The 24,712-nt window shown below is 53.7% G+C and overlaps 3 protein-coding genes across 8 annotated transcripts in view; 2 read left to right on the plus strand and 1 right to left on the minus strand.

Moving 5' to 3' along the window:
- The first annotated feature begins 1,803 nt into the window (after positions 1 to 1,803).
- Positions 1,804 to 13,221, plus strand: Gipc1 (GIPC PDZ domain containing family member 1). 5 transcript variants are annotated; one of them, XM_028786327.1, is made up of 7 exons: positions 1,804 to 1,868; positions 9,531 to 9,851; positions 10,519 to 10,704; positions 10,799 to 10,979; positions 11,607 to 11,719; positions 12,457 to 12,538; positions 12,647 to 13,221. In XM_028786327.1, exons 2-7 carry the CDS (start codon positions 9,564 to 9,566, stop codon positions 12,796 to 12,798), a joined length of 1,002 nt encoding a protein of 333 aa, XP_028642160.1. In that variant the 5' UTR covers positions 1,804 to 1,868; positions 9,531 to 9,563; the 3' UTR covers positions 12,799 to 13,221. The 5 variants fall into 5 exon arrangements, with proteins under 5 accessions (XP_028642160.1, XP_028642157.1, XP_028642158.1 ...); XM_028786325.1 differs by lacking the exons at positions 11,607 to 11,719; positions 12,457 to 12,538; positions 12,647 to 13,221 and adding an exon at positions 6,128 to 6,348 and having other exon boundaries at positions 1,838 to 1,868; positions 10,799 to 11,598; XM_028786324.1 differs by lacking the exons at positions 11,607 to 11,719; positions 12,457 to 12,538; positions 12,647 to 13,221 and having other exon boundaries at positions 10,799 to 11,598.
- A 1,841-nt stretch (positions 13,222 to 15,062) lies between these two features.
- Pkn1 (protein kinase N1) overlaps positions 15,063 to 24,712 on the minus strand; it is a 31,375-nt gene continuing 21,725 nt past the window's right edge. For both annotated transcript variants that reach the window (XM_028786309.1, XM_028786308.1), the window contains 10 exons: positions 22,191 to 22,270; positions 22,041 to 22,116; positions 21,863 to 21,954; positions 20,723 to 20,899; positions 20,427 to 20,489; positions 20,235 to 20,311; positions 19,816 to 19,958; positions 19,447 to 19,554; positions 19,266 to 19,346; positions 15,063 to 18,903 (listed from right to left, as the gene is read on the minus strand). In XM_028786309.1, the coding sequence (XP_028642142.1) occupies positions 18,700 to 18,903; positions 19,266 to 19,346; positions 19,447 to 19,554; positions 19,816 to 19,958; positions 20,235 to 20,311; positions 20,427 to 20,489; positions 20,723 to 20,899; positions 21,863 to 21,954; positions 22,041 to 22,116; positions 22,191 to 22,270 (1,101 nt within the window). In that variant the 3' untranslated portion in view covers positions 15,063 to 18,699. The remainder of the gene's footprint in view (positions 18,904 to 19,265; positions 19,347 to 19,446; positions 19,555 to 19,815; positions 19,959 to 20,234; positions 20,312 to 20,426; positions 20,490 to 20,722; positions 20,900 to 21,862; positions 21,955 to 22,040; positions 22,117 to 22,190; positions 22,271 to 24,712) is intronic.
- Positions 16,421 to 18,403, plus strand: Ptger1 (prostaglandin E receptor 1). The gene is made up of 2 exons (XM_028786310.1): positions 16,421 to 17,383; positions 17,780 to 18,403. Exons 1-2 carry the CDS (start codon positions 16,433 to 16,435, stop codon positions 18,044 to 18,046), a joined length of 1,218 nt encoding a protein of 405 aa, XP_028642143.1. The 5' UTR covers positions 16,421 to 16,432; the 3' UTR covers positions 18,047 to 18,403.

Genomic DNA, 24,712 nt, shown 5'->3' on the forward strand with positions numbered 1-24,712 from the left:
CTTTCCTCCCTTTTGAAATAGTAATGCGTATTCCATGCCATTGCATGTTGGAAATACGAAATTTGCTTTTTGATTTTACAGAGGGTTACACTTAAAAGATTGCCTTGAGTCTCAAAAGAGACTTTAGGCTTTTAAACTGTGTCAAGACTGTGATAGACTACAGGGAATTTTCCAGAACTACATGCATTTTCATTATGATATGGCTACAAGCCTAGGGGACCAGAGAATGCAAAGCGGTGCTTTGAATGAGGATGTTCCCATAGTTTCATATATCTTAATATTTGGTTTCCTCACTGCTAGATGTGATGATGCATGCCTTTAGTCCTAGATTCGGGAGGGAGAGGCAGGTGGGTCTGTATGAGTTGGAGGCCAGCCCGATCTGTTCCAAGACAGCCAGAGGTGTTACAGAGAGAAACCCTATCTCAACAAAAAAAAGAAAGAAAGAAAGAAAGAAAGAAAGAAAGAAAGAAAGAAAGAAAGAAAGAGGGAGGGAGGGAGGGAGGGAGGGAGGAAGGAAGGAAGGAAGGAAGGAAGGAAGGAAGGAAGGAAGGAAGGTAGGTAAGGAAAGAAGAAACGGAAAGAAAAAATTGTTTTCAGTTGATGGAACTGTTTGGGAAGGCTTAAGGAGGTGTGTCCTTGTTGGAGAAGGTATATCAATGGGGAATGGCTTTGAGGTTTCAAAGATTCAAGTTATGTCCAGACCTCTCTCCTCTCTCTCTTTCTCGTTTCTGTCTCTCCCTCCCTCTCCCCCCCTCTGTGCGTGTGTGTGTGTGTGTGTGTGTGTGCGCGCGCGCGCGCGCATGTGTGCGCGTTAAAAGGTAGGAAAGTGGATGACAAGATGTGCACACAGTAAACTCAGTTAGATGGAGATAAAACCATGAAAGGGGAGCAGGAGACGTGGCTTGAAGGTAGACTGTCAGCCTAACATCCACCGGCGACCGTGGCTTAACCTTGAGCACGTCACCAGCATGCACAAGACCCAATAACTGATCCTCCAAGAGGAGGAAGAACTGGGCTTATGTTCAACTTTAGAGCACGTACAAGAACGAAGACGAAGGGGGCGAAAAAGAGTTCACCTTCCCTGAGGGTAGAAACCTGGACTAGTAAGTTACCAGCTTTGATTCCGCACAGTAGGTGTTCAACTGACAAGTCGAGTGTTCTACTGTTCTTATATGTCCCACAGGATCTTCTAAAACGATTTTGCTTACAAAGTGCTCTGTAGCTCTCTGTGCAGCTTCGGAGCCTTTGCACACCCTGTATCTGACACTGGGTATACGCCATCCTTGTGTCTGTAGAGATAGGACAGAGCCTGGTACCAGACAGGGGCGCTTAAATATTGGAAGACTGAATGAATGCGAGATAGCCTTTGTCTATTGTGTAGAGTGGAAGAAGCAGAGACACGCGCGACCCTCCCTATTCACTGTGGTCCACCCCCTGGAATCAAAGCATCTTTCTGGAAGGGAAGCGGGGCTTGGGGCTGCCCTCCGGCCTCTCGCTGACCTCTCAAAAAGCGCGCTTTCCTGGATACAGAGCTCAGTCCTCCAAACGCCATCATCTGACTCTCACTGCCAGCTCCCCGCCCCGTCCACCCGTCCCCCACCCGTGCAGCCCCATAATGGTTCAGCCCTCCGCTATTTAGAGCGAGTAAGGTTGGACCACTGCTCGCACGATGGGGGGAGTCCGAGACGCGGCGGAGGGATCCCTCCGGAGCGTTCCGACCGGAGGCGCCCATTGGCCGCGAGTGTGCACGGCCTCCGCTGATTAGTCCGCTCGGCACGCCGGCCCCGCCCAAGTCCCGGAGGCCCGGGGAGAAGCCGGGCGGAATTTCGAGAGGACCGAGCAGGGAGCGCGGGGTGGCGGCGGCGCAGGTGAGTGTCCCCCGCCCGGGGGGCGGCCTCCGGGGCGTGGAGCCGTGGCGGTGGGGTGGAGCTGGCCGCGTCGGGACCCCAAACACGGACCCCTCCCCGCTGGCCGGGCCTCCGGTCCGCCCCTGCTCTCTGCTCCCAGGATGCTCCCTGTTGGTGGTGGGTCAGCGTTCCCGACCCCTCCCAGGCCTCTTCCCAAAGCTGGCCGCGGGGACACCGAGACCACCCAGGTCCAGATAACAGCAACTACCGCAGTACTAGTTTGATGACTCCCCCTCGCTAGCCCGGATCAGCGTTTCCTCGTCCCGGCGCTTATGGTGCACAGCGTTGAATCAAAACACCCTCCTGGGAGAGGTTGTTAACTTGTTTTAGAAGTGAGGCACCAGTGCCAGAGAGGTGGAGTAACTTACTCAAGGTCACACAGCTAGTAAGTGGCCCATGGGGCTTAGGGAGCCTTACCCTTTGAGTCCAGAAACTAATCTCAGAGATCAGGTGTCCCTAACCAGCTCCTAGACTCATCGCCCACCGCCGCCCCCATAGTCACTCCGGAGCCGCACCTGCTGGGCTTTGCTTTCCTCCCCGCGCCCACGGGTCACTAGACAGCTTCCAAGTTGCCCTCCTGTCCCTTCTCTGAGCTGGAGAGGCAAGGCCCAAATGCCGTGGGTCGCTTAACCCCATTTCCTTTCCACCCACCCTGGCCTCTCTTTACTGTAAGAGGGATGACTGGAAGTTAGAGGCTTGGTGTCTGGGGAGCCGGGCTACGGCGGCCAAGACCAGTCAGACTGTGCATTCACGCCCCTCAGCCCCCGCCCCGGAAACGCTGGAGAGATGAAACCTTCAGGATCCGGTTTTTCAAGAATGAATCAGAGGCCTCCCGCCCTCCCCCTGAAGCAGTCCTGTGCTGGGGGTTAGGAGGGAGGGACGGCCGGGGAGCAGGTGTGGTGTCCCCTAAGCCTCCGCGTTATCTGAGGCCCTGGACAACCCCCTTCCCTTGCTTCCTGCTCCCCCCACTTGGCTTTTCTGTGTCTGCGGGGTTGCTGAGTTTCAGGCCCTTTTTGGGATGAGAGTGCTGGACTGGACTCCGGAAATCCATCCAACCCACTTCCTTCAGCTCCTTGCAGACAGACTGGAGGGGTGCTCACACTTAGCTGCCTAGCTGTCATGTTGTGGGGTTTGAGCTACAGGCAGTCGGAGAGATAAGACAGTCATTCTACAATTCAGCTCTCGTGGAACCCGAGGTTTCACACTTGCTAGGCAGATAGATGCCCTGTGTCTGAACTACACACCCATCACCTACAAATACTGAGCAGCCACCGTGCCTGGCCGCATGTTTTGCTTAGAGGACTCCAAACACAGGACAGAATTTCCTGCAGTCTAGTTGGGGAACAGGCAACCACTTAACGGGCAGCCATTGCAGAGCCTTGTTAAGTACTAAGTGGTCTCAGCATCACTGGGCACCCGGGTCCTGGAACAGTATAGCGTTTGCAGTGCGGCCAGAGTAAAGTGTCTAATAGTTGACGTCAGTAATAAAGCAAGAGGGGTGATTCACAGGCGTTTGCTGTGCCTGGTACACAGGACACATCTTTTCTTTTTCCTTTTTCTTTTCTTTCTTTTTTTTTTTTCTTTTTTGAGTTTTCCTCTATACTGTGGGGTCCCTTTGTCAGGTCGGATACATATGAATGTTACCATCCGGTTTGCGTTCTAAACTAGAGATGCAGGTGCTGGAGGGCACTTGCTGGAGTTTGATGCCCAGCACCCACATGGTCTAGGCACACAAGCGGTGCCCAGACACACATGCAACCTCATTCACATTAAAAACAAAAAAACCTTAAAAACTAGAGACATAGAGATAAGTAACAGCCGGGAGGTTGGAAGATGAGATCTGTTGTCAGGGTAGCGTGTAAGTTCATGAGCCTAAGTCCTGTAGACTGTGGGAGCTTCTCTAGTGGGCTGGGGCAAGCAGGCTGCCTGGAGAATTCTGGAATAGGCCTTGCCAGGCATAGGAACCGGGGTGCTCCAAGGCCAGGGAAGGGAGGGTATAAGGCTCTGGAGGTGTGGCTCAGTGGTGCAGCCCCTGCCCAAAATCAGTGAGGGGTGGGAGAGGGGTGTGGCTCAGCAGTAAAGTGCCTTCCTTGCAGATAAAAGGCACTAGTTTCTGTTTCCATCACTTGCAAATAGTAACATGTCCTGGAGTGGTGAGCTAAAGTCCTGAAGGGCTCACATGCCGCCTAGTCTTTGGAGTCCCAGAAGCACCCCGAGAAATGTGAATTCTGCCAAGTTTTCAGATGTGGAAACTGGAGCTCGTGAAGTTAGGCACTGTTTCGTGGCAAGGGCGGGGCTTGCATCCAGGCCACCGCAACACACCTCGGGGTCCTCAGTTCTAATTTATGAGCCACTCATTTTCCTCAGAAGAAAACCATGCAGGGGCCATGTAGACCGAGGAGGTAGCTCACTTGGTAAAGTGCTTGCTGGGCCAGCTGAATTTGACAATCAGAACCCACGTGGAAGTGCCAGGCATGGTGGCTTGCTGTTGTTACCCCAGCACTGGGTACATAAACAGGAAAGCCTGTGGGGCTCACTGGCCAGCTGGCCTAAGTGGAGAGCTTGGTCCCAGGAGAGACCCTGTCTCAAAAAGACAAAGTAGGGTGGGGATATGGCATATACCTTACGGGTAGAGCTCTTGTGGGCACACTGCAGAGATAGCTCAGCAAAATAAAGGCACCTGCTGCCAAGTCTGGGGCCTGAGTTTGATCCTTGGGACCCACATGGTGGAAGGAGAGAGCTGATTCCCACAATCTCTGCACGCATAGTGTGGCAACACACACGCACACAGATGTGATTCTGTTTCGGGAGGGGTTATGTTTGTTTTATTTTCTGAGACAGGGTCTCACTACATAGTTCTGTTTGTCCAAGAACTTGCTGTGTTAACCACCCTAGCTTCAGAGTGATATTTTTTTTTAATGTGTATGGATGTGTCACCCACATGCATGCCTGTGCACATAAGAAGGCGTCAGATCCTCCCTGAATCTGGGGTTAGAAGCAGTTATGAGCTGCCATGTAGATGCTGAGATTCGTACTCAGGTCCTTTGGGAGAGTAAGCCGTGCTCTTAACCACTGAGCTGTCTGTCCAGCTTCAGTAAAATTTTTAAGCAAAGTAATGACTCTTGGAGGTCAATACCCAAGGTTGACCTCTAACCTCTGTATGTACCTACACGTCCATGAATGAGCACTGTAGGGGCTGCAGACATGGCTCAACAGTTAAGAGTGCTCGCTGCTCTTCTGGGGGACCTGAATTGGGTTCCCAGCGCCCATGGTGGGCAGTTTCAACTGCTTATAACTCCATAGTTAGGGAGTGTAGATACAGATCTCTGGCCTTTGCAGGCACCTACAGTCAGGTGCACATACCCACACACAGACTCATACACATAATACAAAATAGAGTTTAGAAGGTGAGGTGGCACAGTGGGTAGAGGCAGTTGCCGCCAAACTTGATGGCCTGAGTTGGACCTCCAGGACCCACATGCTGGAGGGAAAGCAGTAAGGCAGCTAATTTGTTCTCTGACTGACAGATACTCTGAGGCATGCCCACACATACATCGAATGGATAAATGTAGACAAAGTACTGAAGTTGATGAAAAAGAGAACAGGTGGTGATGTCCTGGTCTACAGATTGAGTCCCAGAACAGAGAAACCCTGTCTCAAAAACCTAAAACAAAACAAACAACAAAAAGAGTTAACAGACAATTCACTAAAAGGCCAATCAAGAGCATTAAAAATGTATAAAAAGGCTTTGTGCACCATTGATTTATCCCAGAGTGCAAAAGCAAACAGACAGAGAAGTCGGGCAGCGCCCCCTGCTGGGTACTGTGCTGGGAGCCTGTGATCTGGGGAGATGGCCAGTCCTGCCTTTCCTTCCTCAGCCACACAGGGCAGCCCCTCATCCAACAGTGATATGTCAGCCAGTGTTCCACAAACTGAGGGGTAGACATTAGTGACACAGATCTCTCCCTCACCAGTGGGCAAAGACATAAAATGTCTCCCAGCCAAAGGGTCAGGAAGGGCCTGGACAGCAGAGGGAACAGCCACTACAAAGACCGTGGGGCAGCCAGCTCTGGCCTATCTGAGCGGCATGGAAGAAGCCCCAGTGGCTGAAGGGAGGGAGCTAAGGAAGAGCAGGCCCTGTGGGCATAAAGGCCTCGGAGATCTGAGCAGAGAAGGAAGTGACTGTGTTTATAGGGTCATTCTGGCTGCTGTTTTGACAGGAACCTGGAGGGTAAAAGGAAGCCTGAAGACCCAGAGGCCACTTAGTGTCCCTGAGTGGGGTGGAAGTAGAGCTCCAGAGTCAGAAGAATGCATGGCTTGAACTGGGAACCCTCTCAGGAAGTTGTGATCCAGCCAACTGGTGCCCTTCTACCTGGGACAACCCCTCAAGAGAGGCTCTGCAGAGCACAGGAAGTTCCTAGTACACAGGACAAGGAGTTTGGTATGGACACTGAGGAAGGGGATCAGGAGTTCAAGGCCAGCCTGTGCTACTTAGTGTGACCCTGCCTCAAAATAATAGAGAGGAATTTAGCCAGGTGTGGTGTTATACACCTGTGTTCCCTGCACTCAGGAGGAGGAGGCCGGGAGACCACAAGTTCAAGGTCAGCCTTGGCTATAGCAAGTTTGAGGCCAGCCTGCCCTACATAGTGAGGGAGAGGGGAGAGAAGAAGGTGAAATGTCACTGAGGATAGGCCAAGAAAGGGCAAGGCCAAGGAAGTTCCTCAGGGGATTGCAAATGAGACACCCTTGAGGGAGCTTGTGGCTGTTTTTCCTCCCTTTGGACTAGTGACTTGAAAATGAAATCAGGGTCTGGGTGTGGCCCATGATTGTTTACCTAGTGTTCAGGAGGCCTAGCCCCATCCCGGCACTACTAGAATAAGAAAAATGCCACCTTCTCTCACCCCCCTTTTCCCCTCCCTCCCTCCCCTCCAGCCACACCTTTCAGAGATGTGCTGAATGTGAAGTACTTTATTACAGGGCCTTTGCTCTGTTCCCCATCTACCTAGAACATTCTTATGCTGGAGGGCTGATGTGTGGGAGGCCACGGAGGGGAGGTTCTAGGGAGGGGACCAGGGCTTCTCTGACACCAAGCTTCCACTGTCACCGGGCCACACATTTCAAGATGCGGAAGTGTATGGCCAGCGTCCCCTGGTTTATTGTAGCTCTTGTAAATAAATCAGGAAAATGGCTTTCTTCCCAGAGGTTGGCCAAAGTAGGGAGACGTCTCAGCAGGCAGCTGTGGGCTGAAGCTCACCCCTCTTGCCACCTTAGTACATCCTGTGTCTGCAGTGTCTGCAGTACACAGATGGTACAGCTGACATGATACTCCTAGTCAGGGCATGGTGGCACATGCTGAAAGTCAAAGATACTTGGTGGCTGAGGCAGGAGGATCATTGGACCAGAAATTTAAGACTAATCTAGATACTATAGCAAGACCCTGTCTAAAAAAATATAAAGTGAAGCTGGGGAGGAGGGATTAAATATACACTTAATCCCAGCACTCAGGAGGCAGAGGCAGGTAAATCTCTGTGAGTCTGAGGCCAGCCTGGTCTACAGAGTGAGTTCAGGACAACTAGGGCTGCACAGAAAAACCCTGTCTTTAAATGATAATTAATTAATGATAGATCAATAAGTGCATGACTATAATAAGTACTGCCCCTGGTGCTCCACGGTGCAGGGGCAGCAGCCGAACGCTTACATTTTATTTGGAGCCCTCAAACAGAGACAGACAGACAGACTGAGTAGGCCTGGAGTGGGCTTTGACACCTCTAATGACACGTTTCTGCAGACAGTCTGCTAAGTAAGAACCAGGCGTTCACATATATGAGCCTATGGAGCAGACAAATATGTTTGTTTGCTAGACAGAGGGAGAGAAAGAAGGAATAAAAGGAGAGGACTGGAGAAGCGGCTCAGAGACAAGCCCTGCTGCTCAGGGGTGAGGACCAGAGCTGAGCCCACCACCAGCAGTGCGGGGTGGCCTGGCTGCCACACTAGCCAAGGGCAGGGGTTGGGGTCAGGATCACTGAGAGGCCCTGCCTCAAAAGACTAAGGTGGAGGGTGATTGGGGACACCATGTGCTTCGTTTGGCCTCTGAGCACAGGAGCGAATGCGTGCGCGCGCACACACACACAGTGGGCATATGCCCCCCCCACTCATACTAAAATAAATAAATAAATAAATATGTTGGCCCACACTTTTTTGGTTGGTGCTGGAGGCTGGAGATAGGATTTCTCTATGTAGCTCTTGCTGGCTTGGAACTATCTAAGGCCTGGTAGGCCGTGAAGTCACAGAGCTCCCCTGCCTCTACCTTCCAAGTACTGAGACTTGCCATGGCAAGTGGCAAGCATGTGCTGGAGCAGTAGCTGAGAGCTTACATTTTATTCGGAGCCATCAAGCCCACCCTGTAATGAGATGTTTCTCCAGACAGTGTTAAGTAGGAACCAGGCGTTCACATACGTGAGCCTATGGGGCATTCTCTGTCAGACCACCACAGATGCAGTTACTAAAGACCCATGCAGCCCGATAGTGTTACAACAGGTCAGCCATTGCTGACCACTCTGTCGAGGGGCAATACTGCTCTGAAGGATTTTACCCCAGCAATGAAATGTTTCTATGAGGATTCGTCATGTGCCTCTTCCTGCTAGAACTCATTGGCAAAACTAGTCGTCTGCCAGCCCTGTCCCAAGGGGCATGGTAGGGATCACGCACTTTGCTTTGAGGGAGAGACTCAAAAGGGTTTTGTTTCCTCTGTGTGTCACATGTGTGCATTCCTGTGTGTGTGTGTGTGTGTGTGTGTGTGTGTGTGTGTGACTGACATGTGTGCAGGTGCAGATCTGTATGGAAGCTGAGGACAACCTTGGGTGTCACTCTCAGGAGCTGTCCACTTTGGGGTGTTCTTTTATTATTCCATTTGTTTATTTTGTGTGCATATGCATATGTGTTTGTGTGTAGGTACACATAGCCCAGTGCACACATAAAGGTCAGATTACAGCTGTAGGCTTTCTCCTTCCATGGGGGCTCATCTGCTCAAACTCAGGCCTACAGGGGTGATGGCAAATTACTTTTACCCACAAAGCTCTCTCGCTCTTTTTTTTTTTTTTTGGTTTTTCGGGACAAGGTTTCTCTGTGTAGCCCTGGCTGTCCTGGAACTCACTCTGTAGATCAGGCTGGCCTCGAACTCTCAAACTCAGAAATCCACCTGCCTCTGCCTCCCAAGTGCTGGGATTAAAGGCGTGCGCCACCACTTTTTGTTACTCTTTAAACAATACAGTGGAGCACGTGTTTTCATAGCTTTTAGTGTGTAAGCTGATTCCAGTGTATGGGAGGAGCTGCAGCTCTGTGAACCAGCGCCAGCCAAGCAGGGCCGGTAAAAGCCTCAGCAGAATGCAAGTACAACACAAGTGTACACGGCTGGCAATGTTCTGGAGGTATCCTGGCACCCTGTGCCTAGGAGCCTGAGTCACACCATCGGCTGCGGTTATGCTCAGTGGTGGAGGCTGCACCAGACCCCTGGGTTCCGAACCCTGCTCTGCTACAGAACCGTGTTGGTTGGTATCATGTAGTGGTGACGGGTGGCACCCAAGTCTGGTACTCAGAGAATGAAGCCCGATTCCCGTTCTGCAGGTCTCCTGGCCGACTCCCCACTTCTGGCTGCTCATGCCACTGGGACTGGGGCGAAGGAAAAAGGCACCACCTCTGGTGGAAAATGAGGAGGCGGAGCCAAGCCGAAGTGGGCTGGGCGTTGGGGAGCCTGGGCCCCTGGGTGGAAGCGGAGCAGGGGAATCCCAGATGGGCTTGCCCCCGCCTCCTGCTGCCCTCCGGCCTCGACTCGTATTCCATACCCAGCTGGCCCACGGCAGCCCCACAGGCCGCATCGAGGGCTTCACTAATGTCAAGGAGCTGTACGGCAAGATCGCTGAGGCCTTCCGACTACCAGCTGCTGAGGTACCAGTGGGACCAAGGTCCCTTAAGAGCAAGCCACAGACCTGGGCATGTGTTCTTGTGAGCTGGGGCTAGTGTTCCTCGCCGGCCAGCAGCCCCTGAATCTAGGAGGCGTGGCTACAGGAGAATATTGAATTCCTATCAGGCCTTGAGAGACTTGTACCCTACCTGGTAGGTATGGGGAGTTTCCCAACAGCCCTTCGGAGGCTCTTTAATCTAGTAAGGTTGTGGACCTGCAGGTACTGATTAACCGTCAGGTCTGAAGTAGCCTGTGTCCTGCTAGGTTGTGGAGGATTGACAGCCACAGGGTTTCCATAAGGCATTGGGAGGCTTGTGCCCCCAAACCCTGTGGGAGCTGGAGATCAGGAGCAGCTTCTAGTTCTCCATGATGCCCTGGAGGCATGACTTCAAGCTAGAAGCTGAGAATCCGCAGGGAGGGCAACAGTGGGGCTGAGATTCAGGTGGGAGCTGGGCGGGAGTCAGACTTCATCCACTCCCCAGTAGGTATTGAGTGCCCACTGGAGATCAAGGTTTCCAGGACAGAAATCCTGCTCGTAGCATTTGATGTTCCAGTGGATTTCTCTTTGGCTTTGGGTGTCACCTAGGATAGGGGTGTGTTGGGAGAGGGGGTCCGGGGAGGAAGGAACGAGCATCTTGCCCACCTCTGCAGGTGATGTTCTGCACCCTCAACACCCATAAAGTGGATATGGACAAGCTCCTGGGGGGCCAGATCGGGCTGGAGGACTTCATCTTTGCCCATGTCAAGGGGCAGCGCAAAGAGGTGGAAGTATTCAAGTCTGAGGAGGCTCTGGGGCTTACCATCACTGACAACGGGGCCGGCTATGCCTTCATTAAGGTGCCCGGGTGGGTGGCACACCCTTAGTCAGTGGTCAGGGTCTGTAATGGGACCTAGAGTGGAGCTTCCAGGGTTGATGCCTGCCCCTCCACAGCGCATCAAGGAAGGCAGTGTGATTGACCATATCCAGCTCATCAGCGTGGGTGACATGATTGAAGCCATCAACGGGCAGAGCCTGCTGGGCTGTCGGCATTACGAGGTTGCCAGGCTCCTCAAGGAGCTGCCCCGAGGCCGCACCTTCACCCTCAAACTCACAGAGCCTCGAAAGGCCTTTGGTGAGCCATCCTTGCACCCTGGACCACCCACTGGGATGACCTTGAGCTCTTACGAAATACAAATTGCAGTCCTGGGAACCACCAGCAGGTGGCACCCAAACCCTCAATGCAAAGTGGGGACAGCCCCACCCTACCCTAGAACTGAGTGCTGGCTGACAGCCCAGCCTGAAGGAAGTTGCCCCCACACCCGACTTCCAGGAGCCATTAGCCCAGGCAAGTGCCCCCAACCCTGGCCAGCCCCCTCAGCCTGGAGAAGTGAGGCTTGGCTGCCTTGTACAGCTCCCATGCCCTGCCCCCATTTCTACCTGGCTTCACTAACTCTCAGGAATGGGCCTGAGGCGCCCCTGGTGTGGGTAGAAAGAGCTTATCTGGGACTCAGCAGTTGTACTCACCCTTCTCAACCCTCAGCCCTTCAAACAGAAGCTACCCTCCATTCTCCAGCTGCTTTTCTGCCTATCGCCAGCTGCCCCTCAAACTCCATGCAAAATCCTGCCTTCCTGGAACCTAGCCCCTAGCCCAAGGAGCCTTCAGACTTGGAGGTGGTGAGAGGCGGCTGTGTAAAGCCTAGGTACCTGAGTACTGTGCTTACTGTGTGCTGACACTCCCCGCTACCTTTACCTCCCACAGATATGATCAGCCAGCGCTCGGCAGGTGGCCACCCTGGTTCAGGCCCACAGCTGGGCACTGGCCGAGGGACCCTCCGGCTCCGATCCCGGGGCCCTGCCACAGTGGAGGAGCTGGTGAGTGGACCACCCTGGGCCAGTGACTACTTTCTAATTATGTGAAAGACTCTGGACACCTGCTTAAACCTACTCTTCCCAGCTTTGGGGCCTACTGTGGTCCATCCATCAAGCCTTGCGTCTCCTCCCTGTAGGGTAGGAGTCAGAGTGGACGTTAGTGATGCAGACAAAAAGTGTTGCCAGGCATGGAGTTTCACGCAGGACGATTTCACATTCAAGGGCAGCTCAAACCATAAGACCTTTATGAAAATATACGAAAGCCAGCCCAGTGTGGATACATACCTGGAACCCTAGCTACCTGGGAAGCTAAGATTTAGTGTTCAGGGTCAGTTTGGTCAACTTAGAATATGCCTCAGTATGAGAATAATCCTTTCTGGATATTGAGACTAAAGAGATGACTTAGCACTTTAGAGCACATGTGACTCTTGCAGACCACCCAGGTTCAGTTCCAAGTACCCATGATGGGTGGCTCCCAGTCGTCTGTTAAGTCCAGTTCCAGAGATCCAGTGTTCTCCTCTGACCTCCACAGGTACCAGGCAGACACTTCATACACATACATATGTGCAGACAAAACCCTCTACATTAAATAAATAACAACACCAGTAGCTGGGGAGGCAGCTCGTTCAGAGCTGTGGCCTAGCGTGAGTCCCTCGTGCCGTCCCCAGCACTGCAGGCTTTCAGTATCGCAGCGCTGACACCGTTGACATTACTGTTCTGTCTCGTTCCCCCCTCCACAGCCGTCGGCTTTTGAGGAAAAGGCCATTGAGAAGGTGGATGACTTGCTAGAGAGCTACATGGGGATCAGAGACACAGAGCTGGGTGAGTGGGGCACCTGTGTCTGCAAGGTGGGAGCAGGCTAGAGTTGAGCCTACACCTCTGCCCCCCCCCCATGCCATCTACACCTCCATCTTTTCTCCTCCCTGACAGCTGCCACCATGGTGGAGCTGGGAAAAGACAAAAGGAACCCAGACGAACTGGCAGAAGCTCTGGATGAACGGCTCGGTGACTTTGCATTCCCAGATGAATTCGTCTTTGATGTCTGGGGAGCCATCGGGGATGCCAAGGTTGGCCGCTACTAAGACTGGAACTGAACCTGGACCTTGAGATAACCTGGCTTGGCCTGGCTGGGAATTCCAGAAGGGGTGCCACAGCCAAGACCTGGGCATACAGCTTAGGCTCAACAGCCTGGGAACGGCCTGGGGTGCACGTGCCCTGCCGTCCTGGCCCCGTTCTAATCAGTACCACCACGGTGCCCAGCCTGGTTGGGGTTCCCGGCCAACCCCTGCCGGGTTCCCCACCTACCTCAATAGAGTAAGCGCATGGGGAGGGACCAACACACTGGGCAGCCACCTCTGTCCCCAACACTTCCCACCATCAGCTGGCAACTGCCCCTTCTGTCCCCTCAGCTTCTGTTCTTTTTGGGATTATGACCTCCCTACATTACTTTTTTTTTGCTTTGTTTTTTTTGTTTGTTTGTTTTTTGTTTTTTGTTTTTTTTTTCCCAAGACAGATTCACTATGTAGCTCTGGCTGTCCTGGAACTCATTCTGTAGACCAGGCTGGCCTTGAACTCACAGAAATCCACATGCATCTGCATTCACAGTGCTGGGATTAAAGGTGTGGGTCACCACTCCCGGCTCTTCCTGCTTTCTTGACACCAGCAATGCAGAAAGGCAACAGTGCCTTCCCTAAAGCATCTCCCACCTGAGGAGCCCCCTCGGTTGGGTTCTGTTACCTCCCATTTGAGTGGACACTGCTGTGAACCCTGGTTCCTTGTCTTCTCCTTTACACAGTGAAGCAGGAGGGATGAGGGAGGCCATGGGCTTTTGTATCCACACACACTCTCTTGGATATAGAAATTTTACTCTGGGAGCTGTTTGGCTCTGGAGCAGGAAGGGTGGCCAGGGAAAGAATGCAGCAGCTGAAATCTATCTCCTGGATTCCAAATTGAATTAGGAGTTGGCTGGCCCACTGCCCCTCCCTCTGGCTGGGGGCCGTCAAGTTTCCAGACAGTGCTGGAGTTTCTGGTTCAGACCTGGTCCCCACTCACCAACGCCTCTCTTGTGTGAGAACCCCTCTGCGTAGCAGCGAGGCCTGGTGCCCAGGTACAGCACCCAGGTTGTGCCTGGTTGTACTCGGGGCACAGGCATCCATGGCACAGTGCTGCACAGATAGAAACCTGACAAGCTTGTTTTGACAGTCCATTCTATCCTAGGATTTAGGGAGATCAAGGGAAGGGTGGGGTGGGACCCTGGCCAGCCTTGGGGAGAAGGGAGGCAGTTGGAACAAGGGGAGCTAGGCCAGAGGTCCCTCTCCAGCACCCAGTAGGAATGCTGCAGGAAGGCTGAGTGGGGCTGGCTCCCTGGAACCAGGCAGGAGATGAGTATCCTGGATACAGGACATGGGCCTTCCAGAGGGCTACTTGCCAAGGGTCACTTAGCATCCCTGATCACAGGCCGGATTTCAGTGCTGATAGAGGAACCCATGGCTTCTATATGCCCAGGATTAGCTCTATCCTATAGTTGCATGTCTGCTGGGAACAGCTGGGATTGTGTGGCTTTTCTGTGTGGAACCATGTGTAGTGGATGGGTGGGAGCCAAATTGAACCAGAGCTGTGACTATCATGGGTAAGCCTTAGGTCCTCTGAGTTTCAGGGAGCTGTGTTGAGTGTGTGCACAGGTCTCAGGTGTATTCTTGTTTGGGCGGGTCAGGATAACAGCTAGGCCTTAGAGATGTGACTGTGTCTGAGGACAAGTCCTCGGGGTCCATGAGCGTTGGTTTGAGGGGGGCTACAGCAGGAGGTGTGTCCTGGGGCTGGGAACAGACTTACAATGCTGGTGAGATTTACACCCAGTGCTGAGGTATGGGCAAGCATCAGTTTCAAGGGGTCCATATCAGGAGAATAGATGTTACAATGATCAATGGTGAGTGCTCTCCAGTGTTTACTTCCCATTGTGACTGATCTGACAGGGCTGCATGTGCCCCTTTTCAAAATATCAGGTGAGGCATAGTTCTGGGAGCAGGATTAGAAAGACTCGGGTGCCCTATGAATGGCCTCCTGTACCCTCAGGCCAGATGCAGGTGACAGCCTGGCTCCCCTGAACCATTTAGGCCCCTCCCTTTCTCCTAGAGTGACTCTCTGTTGCTCTGGTCTAGGCTGCCCACCTCTGCCCAACTGTGACAACCATAATGCGACGGTAGGAGGGACTGCTAGCTCCCATCACACCCAGGCAACTCTCAAGCCCGATGAGGACAGCACCCCCACACACACTCACCGCACCCCACCCCCACGGGAGCTCATAGCCCTCCCAGCTCGCCCCAGGCGATGCTCACATTTTCCAGTGTTTAGATTTTATCCGCTTTATTAATGAGGCGGGCAAGAGGCCCGGGTGAGGGTGTGGGGCTTTGCTCCTGCCCCGCTGAGAGGAGGGGGTCACAGAAACCAAACCAATTCAGAGAACCTCAGTCCTTGGCGGGAAGGAGCTGGGCCCAGTTGCCCTGACCATTGCCAGCAGTGGAGGTTTTGCCCACTCAAGGCTCCCAGCCCCAGAGGGCAGACATGTGTGGGGTGGAGCAGCCCCTGGAGGCCAGTGGTGTGCGGGTGGAGGCGGCACGGAGCCGAGGAGCCGCCCCAGGAAGAGGGAGCGGCCTGCCGGGAGCCAGGGAGTAGCTGGAGCGGGCAGCAGGAGCCAAGTTCCAGGCCATGGGGACCCTGCATTCTGAGCAGCGCTGGGTAAGAAGCTGGGATATGACGGATGACAAGCCAGAGAAGGCTAGCTATAGCCATCCTGCTCTCTCGCTGGTTTATGTCTCTCAGCCCCAGGCTGTCCATCTCTCAACTAGAGAATGAAGGACAAGTCAGAGGCTGGTTCAGATAGGGGCACGGGATGGGCATCTGAATGAGGCAATGACAGACTAGCGAGAGATCGCTATGGAGACAGAGGGCACCAGAGATGGTATTCTGGAAAAGAGGTGGGCCCATGGGGTCTGAGAGCACCATAGAGATCAGAGATGGGTTTGTGGCAGCAGGGGTCTGTGGGGACAGAGAGGACCACGGAGACAAGAGATGTGGCATAGAGGCCTTGGGGCACAGGAGTGGGTCTATAGGTGTAGAGATGGGTTGTCTGAGGGAAGAGATGAAACTGCAGGTTGAGTCAGTCCCTGGAGACAGGCACACGGCCATTGGAAGAGATGAACTATAGTAGTAGAGGTGTTGGGACATGGATATCAAGGACAGAGTTAAAAGGTGACCAAAGCTGGTCATGGTGGTGTGAGCCTTTAATCCCAGGAGGCACAGGCAGGCGGATCTTTTGAGTTTAAGGTTAGCCTAGCCAGTTCCAGGGCAAGTCAAGGAGATTTCTGAAAAGGGAGAGGTGGGCAGACAGACAAAGGTTGAAATTGGGATTAGAAGTGGGTGAGGGTCTATCCCATGGAGCCATAGACCAGGAAACTGATGAGGTGGGAACCAGGAGGTGGGGGTGGGGTGGAGATGAGGACAGATACTGGGGACCTGTGCCAGGTCAGTCAAAATCCCCAGCAGATGTGAGGGCAGAGTGAAGCCAGGCAGTCACAAGAGATGGGGGCAGTGACAGGTGAAGTAGGGTCCGAGATGGAGTAGCCAGGGTCATGTGGCAGTGCCCTGGGCACGGAAGATTGGGACCCTAGTCTCATTGAGCCCACTTCTTATCTACCCGCAGCCCTCTTGGCCACTGATATGAGCCCCTACGGGCTTAACCTGAGCCTAGTGGATGAGGCGACAACGTGTGCAACGTCCAGGGTCCCCAATACATCTGTGGTGCTGCCAACAGGCGATAATGGCACATCACCAGCACTGCCAATCTTCTCCATGACGCTGGGTGCTGTGTCCAACGTGCTGGCGCTGGCGCTGCTGGCCCAGGTTGCAGGCCGACTGCGGCGGCGCCGCTCGGCTGCCACCTTCCTGTTGTTCGTCGCCAGCCTGCTTGCCATCGACCTGGCAGGCCATGTGATCCCGGGCGCCCTGGTGCTTCGCCTGTATACTGCAGGACGTGCGCCTGCTGGCGGGGCCTGTCATTTCCTGGGAGGCTGCATGGTCTTCTTCGGCCTGTGCCCACTTTTGCTTGGCTGTGGCATGGCCGTGGAGCGCTGCGTGGGTGTCACGCAGCCTCTGATCCACGCGGCGCGCGTGTCCGTGGCCCGCGCACGCCTGGCACTAGCCGTGCTGGCTGCCATGGCTTTGGCAGTGGCGCTGCTGCCACTCATACACGTGGGTCGCTACGAGCTACAGTACCCCGGCACCTGGTGTTTCATTAGCCTTGGGCCTCGTGGAGATTGGCGCCAGGCGTTGCTTGCCGGCCTCTTCGCCGGCCTTGGCCTGGCCGCGCTCCTTGCCGCACTAGTGTGCAACACGCTCAGCGGCCTGGCGCTTCTCCGTGCCCGCTGGAGGCGGCGTCGCTCTCGACGTTTCCGAGAGACCGCAGGTCCGGATAATCGCCGGCGCTGGGGATCCCGTGGACCCCGCTTGGCCTCCGCCTCGTCTGCCTCATCCATCACTTCAACCACAGCCACCCTCCGCAGCTCTCGGGGCGGCGGCTCCACGCGCAGGGTTCACGCACACGACGTGGAAATGGTGGGCCAGCTCGTGGGCATCATGGTGGTGTCGTGCATCTGCTGGAGCCCCCTGCTGGTGAGGGGCGCAGTCGCTCCTCAAGCCAAACTCTTTTCTGCCCCTTCCTGGGCTCTGCCCCCTGGAGACCCTGCCTGCAGACAAAGCCTGCCCCTCTGCTATCACTCTCTTTGGGATCTCTGTAAATAGTCTCACTCAAGCCTTTCAGTCCACTTTCTACGGCCCTCCGCTCTATCCATTCATAGCCTTCCTCCCCAGCTTTTTTGCCTTTCTTAGTCCTATGTGTGTTGGGATACTGGGTCTTCTCTAGCCAGACTCTCCGCAGTCACTGATGACCTTTGCCACTCTCCTTCCCGCACAGATCCTATTTGCCCTGCATGGCTCGCCCCGGTATCCTAACCTTCCCCCCTGGCCCTCTCCCACCGGCTCCACTGCTCACACCTGCTTTTCTCGCAGGTGTTGGTGGTGTTGGCCATCGGGGGCTGGAACTCTAACTCCCTGCAGCGACCGCTCTTTCTGGCTGTACGCCTCGCGTCGTGGAATCAGATCCTGGACCCATGGGTGTATATCCTGCTGCGCCAGGCCATGCTGCGCCAACTGCTTCGCCTCCTACCCCTGAGGGTCAGTGCCAAGGGTGGTCCAACGGAGCTGGGCCTAACCAAGAGTGCCTGGGAGGCCAGTTCACTGCGTAGCTCCCGGCACAGTGGCTTTAGCCACCTCTGAATGTGCCCAGAAGCTAAGCCAAAGCATTCTGGGAAGGGCTCAAGGGCACAGAGTCTCAAATTCAGTGTGCCTAGGGCGCTGCGTCCTGTGGGTCTGCAACACTGTCACCGCACAGGGGCGAAAGAGGCATCACTGGGAACGAGTACAGTTCTAACGCTGGTCACGCGATGGCACAGATTCATGGGATGCTCCAAACACCAGAGGTGGGATTTCCCAGGCCATCAGCTTGAAGAGCATGCGCACAACGCTGCAACCTTAGTTCTAAGACTGGGGCTCTCTGCAAGTAGAGCAAAAAGTTTTGGATTCACTTCCCTTCTCTGTCGCCACCACAATAGACTCTTGCAACTGTTCTGTTCATTTTGGTCCCTAACTGTCCCAAGAATCTCAACATCTTGTACCCACACAGCCTTAAAACCCCAATGCTCCCCAACACAGCCCTGAGCCCCATCCTCTTTCCCCCACTACTGCATGTCCCCATCTTGACCTTTCAAATGAGCCCATCAGTCCTGCCCCCAAGAGTCTGCCTTGCCTCTGTCACCTGCTCCAAGCACACTCCTACCCAGATTGCACACAGAGGCTAAAAATGCATGTATGGAGTAAACCCCAAAGGCTTTTTAAAAACCAAGAACTCTCGGGCAAGGCAGGGCTTGGGGCTAGTAGCCTCCAGCCACAAAGTCGAAATCCCGAAAGGCCGCCTGCTCGGCAGCTGTGAGGAGCCGCGCATCCCGGGGAGGGCTCAGTGTGGGGGCCTCCCCAGTGAACTCCTCATCAAAGTTGCTGACATCTGTGCGCCCCGAAAGTGTAGGCACGAAGGGTGGAGGCAGACGACGGGCCAGCAGGACATCCCAGCCCAGAGTCTGTGGAGAAGGGGACAGATTGAGTTATGATGGAGGTTGAGGAGTCTGAAGGGAAGTCTGGAGATCAGCAGGAAGCAGACAGATGCGGAGGGACTGGGAACTCAGATAAATCAGGGGAGTCTGGGGTAGCTCAGTAGGTAAGTCCTGTAATGATGACATGGGCCTGGAGAAGCAGTGGGAGCATGATGAAAGGGAATGAGGGGTGCGGGCAAACGCAGGGAACATTTCAGAGGAAGCGTGGAGGCTGGGGGGGGGGCAACAAAATTCTTTAAGATACAGCTACTAGATTTGGGGTGGGAGTGAACTGGGAAGAATCCTCAGGCCCTTGGGGTGACTGAGAGGATAGGGAGGGGTCTGCTCACCCTGAAAAAAGGCTGTTTTTTCACATCTTCTGCATCGCGCTCAGTGGACCCCAACCTCCGCTCTGGGTTCCTCCGCAGTAGCTGTGAGAGGACCCACGAGTCGATCTGTATCTGATTCGTCCTGGCACCCCTTCCCAGCCTACCTTGTACTAGGTGGTCGAGAGGCGGGAGGTGTGCCTACCCTTCTCATGATGCCGATGGCCTCCGCTGACAGGAATCGGGGATAGCGAACCTCATCATTGACAATGCTGTCAAATACCTCCTCCTCATCGTCCCCAGGGAACGGAGACTGTGGGGCAGAGAATGCCGGGTTTTGTAAGCTCCCACTTTTAGCCAGTCCACACACCCAGCACTACCCAGCCCCCACACATCCAGGAGCACGCTTGTACCGCTGCTGGCTTGCAGGGGAAGTGTCCCACTTTTCAATTACAGAAACAGATTAGAGCGGTAAAGCTGACGGCTCCAGATCACACTTCATGTGGTAGAAGCAGATCCCATCTCACTCTGAGGCACATGCTTGTTTCTACAGAAAAAGGCAGCCTGGGCTCACCTCTCCAACCAACATCTCGTAGAGCAGCACACCCAGTCCCCACCAGTCCACTGCTCGCGTATACGATGTGTCTGTGAGCACTTCTGGCGCCAGGAACTCTGGAGTTCCGCAGAATGTGCTGGTCCGGTCCCCATAGCCCATCCCTGGGTGGGGTGGAGAGCAAGGTCACGTGAGCCTAGAGTAGCTAGCGGGAGTAGGAGCATGAGATACTCCAATATCCATCCAGCCCTACCCCAAATCAGGATGGGGTGACCCAAATGGGGCCGGAGCTGGCAAACTATCGTGAAGCTGCTAGGGTGAGCAGGTGGCTGACAATAACAGCCCATAGCGAAGAAACCGTTATAGGACCACCTAGGTACAGCTGCACCAGCGGGTAGCCCACCCCCTATTCCTCTCATCCCAGGATTGCAGCCCCTCACCCTCCTTGCAGAGGCCAAAGTCTGCGATCTTGACGTAGCCCTCAGTATCCAGGAGCAAATTGTCCAACTTCAGGTCCCTGGGGAATGGGGGTGTCAGGGGATGTAAAGAGGGATGACTGGGTAGGGATCAGGGCTTTGTGCAGAGCTTGACCATGTCCAGTCTGTGGGCAGGACATGTTCTCCCATACACACCTGTAAACAATCTTGTGTTCATGGAGGAACTGCAGTCCCAGCACCACACAGGCCGAATAGAAGCTGCAGAGATGCGTAAGATCACACAAACCTGGTTCCACAGGCACCAAAATCCCTAACCCCTGGGGTCCCGTCCCAAAGCTGTGCAGGAGGCAGACCTCAGGGTGGAGGGGTAGGAGGAGGGGCGGAGAGGAGAGGCGGGGCCTCTGGTGGTGGGTGGAGAGGAGAGGCGGGGCCTCCGGTAGTGGGGCCTCCGGTGCTGGGCAGGAGGGGCAGGGGCCGGGATGAAGACTCACACAGCCCGAGGCTCTGAGAACACATCGCTATGGATGTGCAGCATCAGGTCTCCACCCGCTGAGTACTCCATCACAAAGCACACGTGCTCTGGGGTCTGGAAACAGCCGAAAAGGTTCACCAGGAAGGGATGTCCTGCCCTGGTCACGGCCGCCAAAATCCGCTTCTCACACATCAGGCTGGGCAGGAGGCAGAAGTCAGAGCCCGGCTGCCCCGCCCACACCCATGCCTCCAGGCCTCACTCAGATATCTGTTGGGTTGCACTTCTGTGCAACTTTGAGCAATTGGATTCATTTCTCATTTAGGGAAACGGTACAAGGGTACAAGGCTAAGGCGGATAGACAGTCCAAGTCCATGCTGGGGACGGCTTGGGAACCAGTAGGCCCCTTCAACAGGCTCGCCCCATGTGAGGACTAAAGCAGCAGGAGGAAGGGATCTGTCTGATCTGTGGTGGAGAGGCTTCCCTGTCTGTGAGGACTGCAAGCACAGCCCTCAGAGAAGCACACGACCAGCAGTGGCACCAAGCATCAGGACGGAGGCGCCTTAAGGCAGACTCAACTGGGCTTCTGCAGCCCAGATCAATAAACAAACTCTTACTTATTCGAGCTATTGTTCCTGGTTATTAAAAGGTGGCTGGGAAGTCTAGGGACAGACTGAAGCCTCCACAGGGATAAGAACTGGGAAGAATTCTTTGACTAGACCTTCTCTTTAATGTACCAGACAGTTGTAAGAGGACGAGATCCACGGGCATCTGACAGATAGATCAGAAGGCTAAGTTGTAAAGAAGGCCTGCCTTTCCCAGCATCTGGAAGCACATCTGTTAGAGACATGATTTTAACCTAGGACCCTGACCCCAAAACTGAGGCAGTCCAAGACCCGACATTTGAGTCCTGAACCTCCTGCCTGTGACTGTGTGACCTCTAGTGGACTGTTGAACCATGAGCAGAAGGGAACAATCTCAATATTCACTCTGGGAGGGGAAAGGGGTCACAAATGAGTCACAGGAACTGTGTCCTACATCAGTACTCACAGGTAAGAGGGGTGTAAGTTCTAGTCCATGAAACCCTCTCACTGAAATGCTCGGTAGAGGACATTTTTGGTCTGTTTTCAAAACATTCCCAAGGGTCAAGGCAGGACCTCACCTCTCGACCTCATCTCGGGCTACAATGTCACCTTTCTTCAAGGCTTTGATGGCAAAGAGCTCCCCACTGGAGCGGAATTCAGACAGCAGCACCTGGCACACAGTGAGCACGGGCCTTAGTGAACAATCTAGGCCCCTGGGGTAAAAACTCTGAGCCCCTAAGTCCTCCTCTGCATCACCTTTCCAAAGTGACCCCGGCCAAGCACTGCCAGGAACTTGAAGTCCTCAAGTGTCAGAGGCGACTTTCTCAGGGGGCTGTGGAGAAAAAGAGCTTGTGGGGACTTGGAAGGTGTGCAAGGGTACAGGTAGGGACTAGGAAGGGGTATCACCTGCACAGGCCAGGGCCTGGGGTCTCCTGGGTCTCTGAAGGCAGCTCTGGAGAGGTGGTAGATTCGTGGGTTGGAGAACTCTGTGGTACAGAGGTCACAGTAGCCATAAGTCAGAGCTCATGAACCCCAAGAGCCAAAAGGGCTCCGAGCCACACTCCTCCTCTGCCCCAGGACCAGCTTCTTCTTAGCTTACTCTGCCTTCACGTGGGGAGCACAGGGACAGACCTGAGTGCTGTGCTTATTTCCTTTGCACAGGCTCTCACCAAACTGCCCAAGCTACCTTGAACTTGTGCTCCTCCTGCCTCAGCCTGCTGGCTAACTTGGACCCCAGGCTTGTGTGGGGTCCAGCTCTTCCTCCTTCTATAACCCTTTCTGAGACCTCATCTATGTGAGGATCAGCTGACTCCTGTGTTAAGAGCAGAGACCCTCAGCATGCCCTCTCCATCTCCTCTCATTTTCCTCCCAGAATCCTGCATACTTAAATATCTTTTGTCTGCTTATTTAGTTTACTGGTTTTAGCCTGCACAGATGAATGGGTTGATTGGTTTACAATGATGAGCATGGAACCTAGGACCTCATGCCTACTAGGTGAACACTCTGCTACAGAGCTTCATCCCAGTCTAGCCATACCACATGAGCACATGACTGAAAAGAATCAGGGCCTGGGGCAGCCTTGGCTCAAGCGAAGGAAGGTGCTCTCTACACCAAGCCTGTCAGCTTGAGGTAGACCTCTGGAATCCACAGGTGGAAGGAGAGAATCATCTGCAAGTTGTCCTCTGAGCTCCACACCTGAAGGGGTGGCACATGTGCACACCCCCTCCCCCCAAAAAAACCAACAACACACAAACACATAAATTGAAACAAACAAAAAAGACTCAGGGTCTGAGGGCACGGCTTCGTGTTGTAACGCTGGCCTCAAAAAGACCCTGGCTTCCATCTTCCTTCCTTTCCAAATGGAGAAAAGATGGCAAGCAGGCAGCACAGCCAGGCATGTGCTCAGCACTGGGTGGAGGCTGGGACGAAATGATCAAAAAGGAAAGAAAACTGGGCCAGCAGCAGGGTGTGCTGGCAGCAGGGAGTGCTGGGTGAAGGTGCCTGCTGCCAGGACTGACAACTGGAGTCTGAGCCCTGGGACCCACAGGTGGAAGGAGAGGCTGACTCCTGCAAGTCGTTCTCTGACATGAGCGCCCACACACTCACACAAAATAAACTGCATGGTAATAAAAATGTTAAAAAAGAAGCCAGGCATAGTTACACATGCCTTTAATCCTAGTATTTAGGAGAGAGAAGGCAAGCTCTGTGATTTTGAGGCCTATCTGATCTATACAGTGAGTTCTAGGATAGCCAGAGCTACATAGAGAGGCTCCATTTCAGAGAGATGGATAGAAAGATAGATAGATAGATAGATAGATAGATAGATAGATAGATAGATAGACAAATAGAATAAAAGGAGAGGAAAAGGAACATTGTATTTGGCAAGACTGACGGACAGCCACCATGCACTGGCCTGAGCCCAGCGACGCTGACCACTGATGGACAGCCACCATGCACTGGCCTGAGCCCAGCAGACGCTGACCACTGATGGACCAGCCTATGGTTAGATAGCCTGCCAGAGCTAGGAATGACTGGAGGGAAAAAGGAAAGGAGTAACCCATACAAGTTCTGCCTATGGCATGGCCTCCTTGGCTGCGATCATCCAACCACATGGCTCTTCATCAGGCTCACAGAACGGAGCCAATTCCTTGTTTACAAGAGCCGTCTATGACCACAGAACTAGAGGACGTTCATGACAGCTGCACCTCACTTCTTTTGGTAACTCCTATCAATAGAGCAACACAGTCTGTCCTTGATATAAATTGTTTTTTCCCTTTGTGTTTTGGATCAACAGCTCCCTAACTGAACTTAAGACCCACTGCTTACGAGGGAGACATGCCAGGTACTAGGCACCTGCCACCTCCCCAGAGTTAGTGAGGTCGTAGACCTTGGAGGGAACCGACAGGCACCACTTTACTAAACCAGAAAAATCCATAACTACAGTCTAAATAGTTATGGTTACCAGTGGTTCTCAACCTGTAGGTCAGCACTCCCTAGGGGCAGGTCAAACGACCCTTTAACAGGGGTCACAGAAGACTATCACAGATATTTACATTATGATTCATAGTAGCAAAATTACAGTTGTGAAGTAGCAATGAAATCCTCTTTATTTTTCACAACATGAGAAATTATATTAGAGGGTCAGCATTGGGAGGTTGAGAGGCACTGCCTTATATCCACAGATAAATGTGGTCCTCACCCCTCATCAGGGAGCCACAGATAAACGTGGTCCTCACGCCTCATCAAGGAGCCACAGATAAACGTAGTTCTCACCCCTCATCAGGGAGCCACAGATAAACGTGGTCCTCATCCCTCATCAGGGAGCCACAGATAAATGTGGTCCTCATCCCTCATCAGGGAGCCACAGATAAACGTGGTCCCCATCCCTCATCAGGGAGCCACAGATAAAGGTGGTCCTCATCCCTCAT

This window comes from Grammomys surdaster, unplaced genomic scaffold, assembly GCF_004785775.1.
Source record: "Grammomys surdaster isolate TR1022 unplaced genomic scaffold, NIH_TR_1.0 125463, whole genome shotgun sequence".
Lineage (NCBI taxonomy): Eukaryota > Metazoa > Chordata > Mammalia > Rodentia > Muridae > Grammomys > Grammomys surdaster.

Bases quoted from the DNA above. Each gene is read 5' to 3' on its own strand.
- Ptger1 (XM_028786310.1), top strand. From the start codon at position 16,433: ATGAGCCCCTACGGGCTTAACCTGAGCCTAGTGGATGAGGCGACAACG. The intron at 17,384-17,779 runs GTGAGGGGCGCA...CTTTTCTCGCAG, and splicing joins TCTGCTGGAGCCCCCTGCTG to GTGTTGGTGGTGTTGGCCAT.
- Gipc1 (XM_028786324.1), top strand. From the start codon at position 9,564: ATGCCACTGGGACTGGGGCGAAGGAAAAAGGCACCACCTCTGGTGGAA. The intron at 9,852-10,518 runs GTACCAGTGGGA...CCACCTCTGCAG, and splicing joins TCCGACTACCAGCTGCTGAG to GTGATGTTCTGCACCCTCAA. The intron at 10,705-10,798 runs GTGCCCGGGTGG...GCCCCTCCACAG, and splicing joins CCGGCTATGCCTTCATTAAG to CGCATCAAGGAAGGCAGTGT.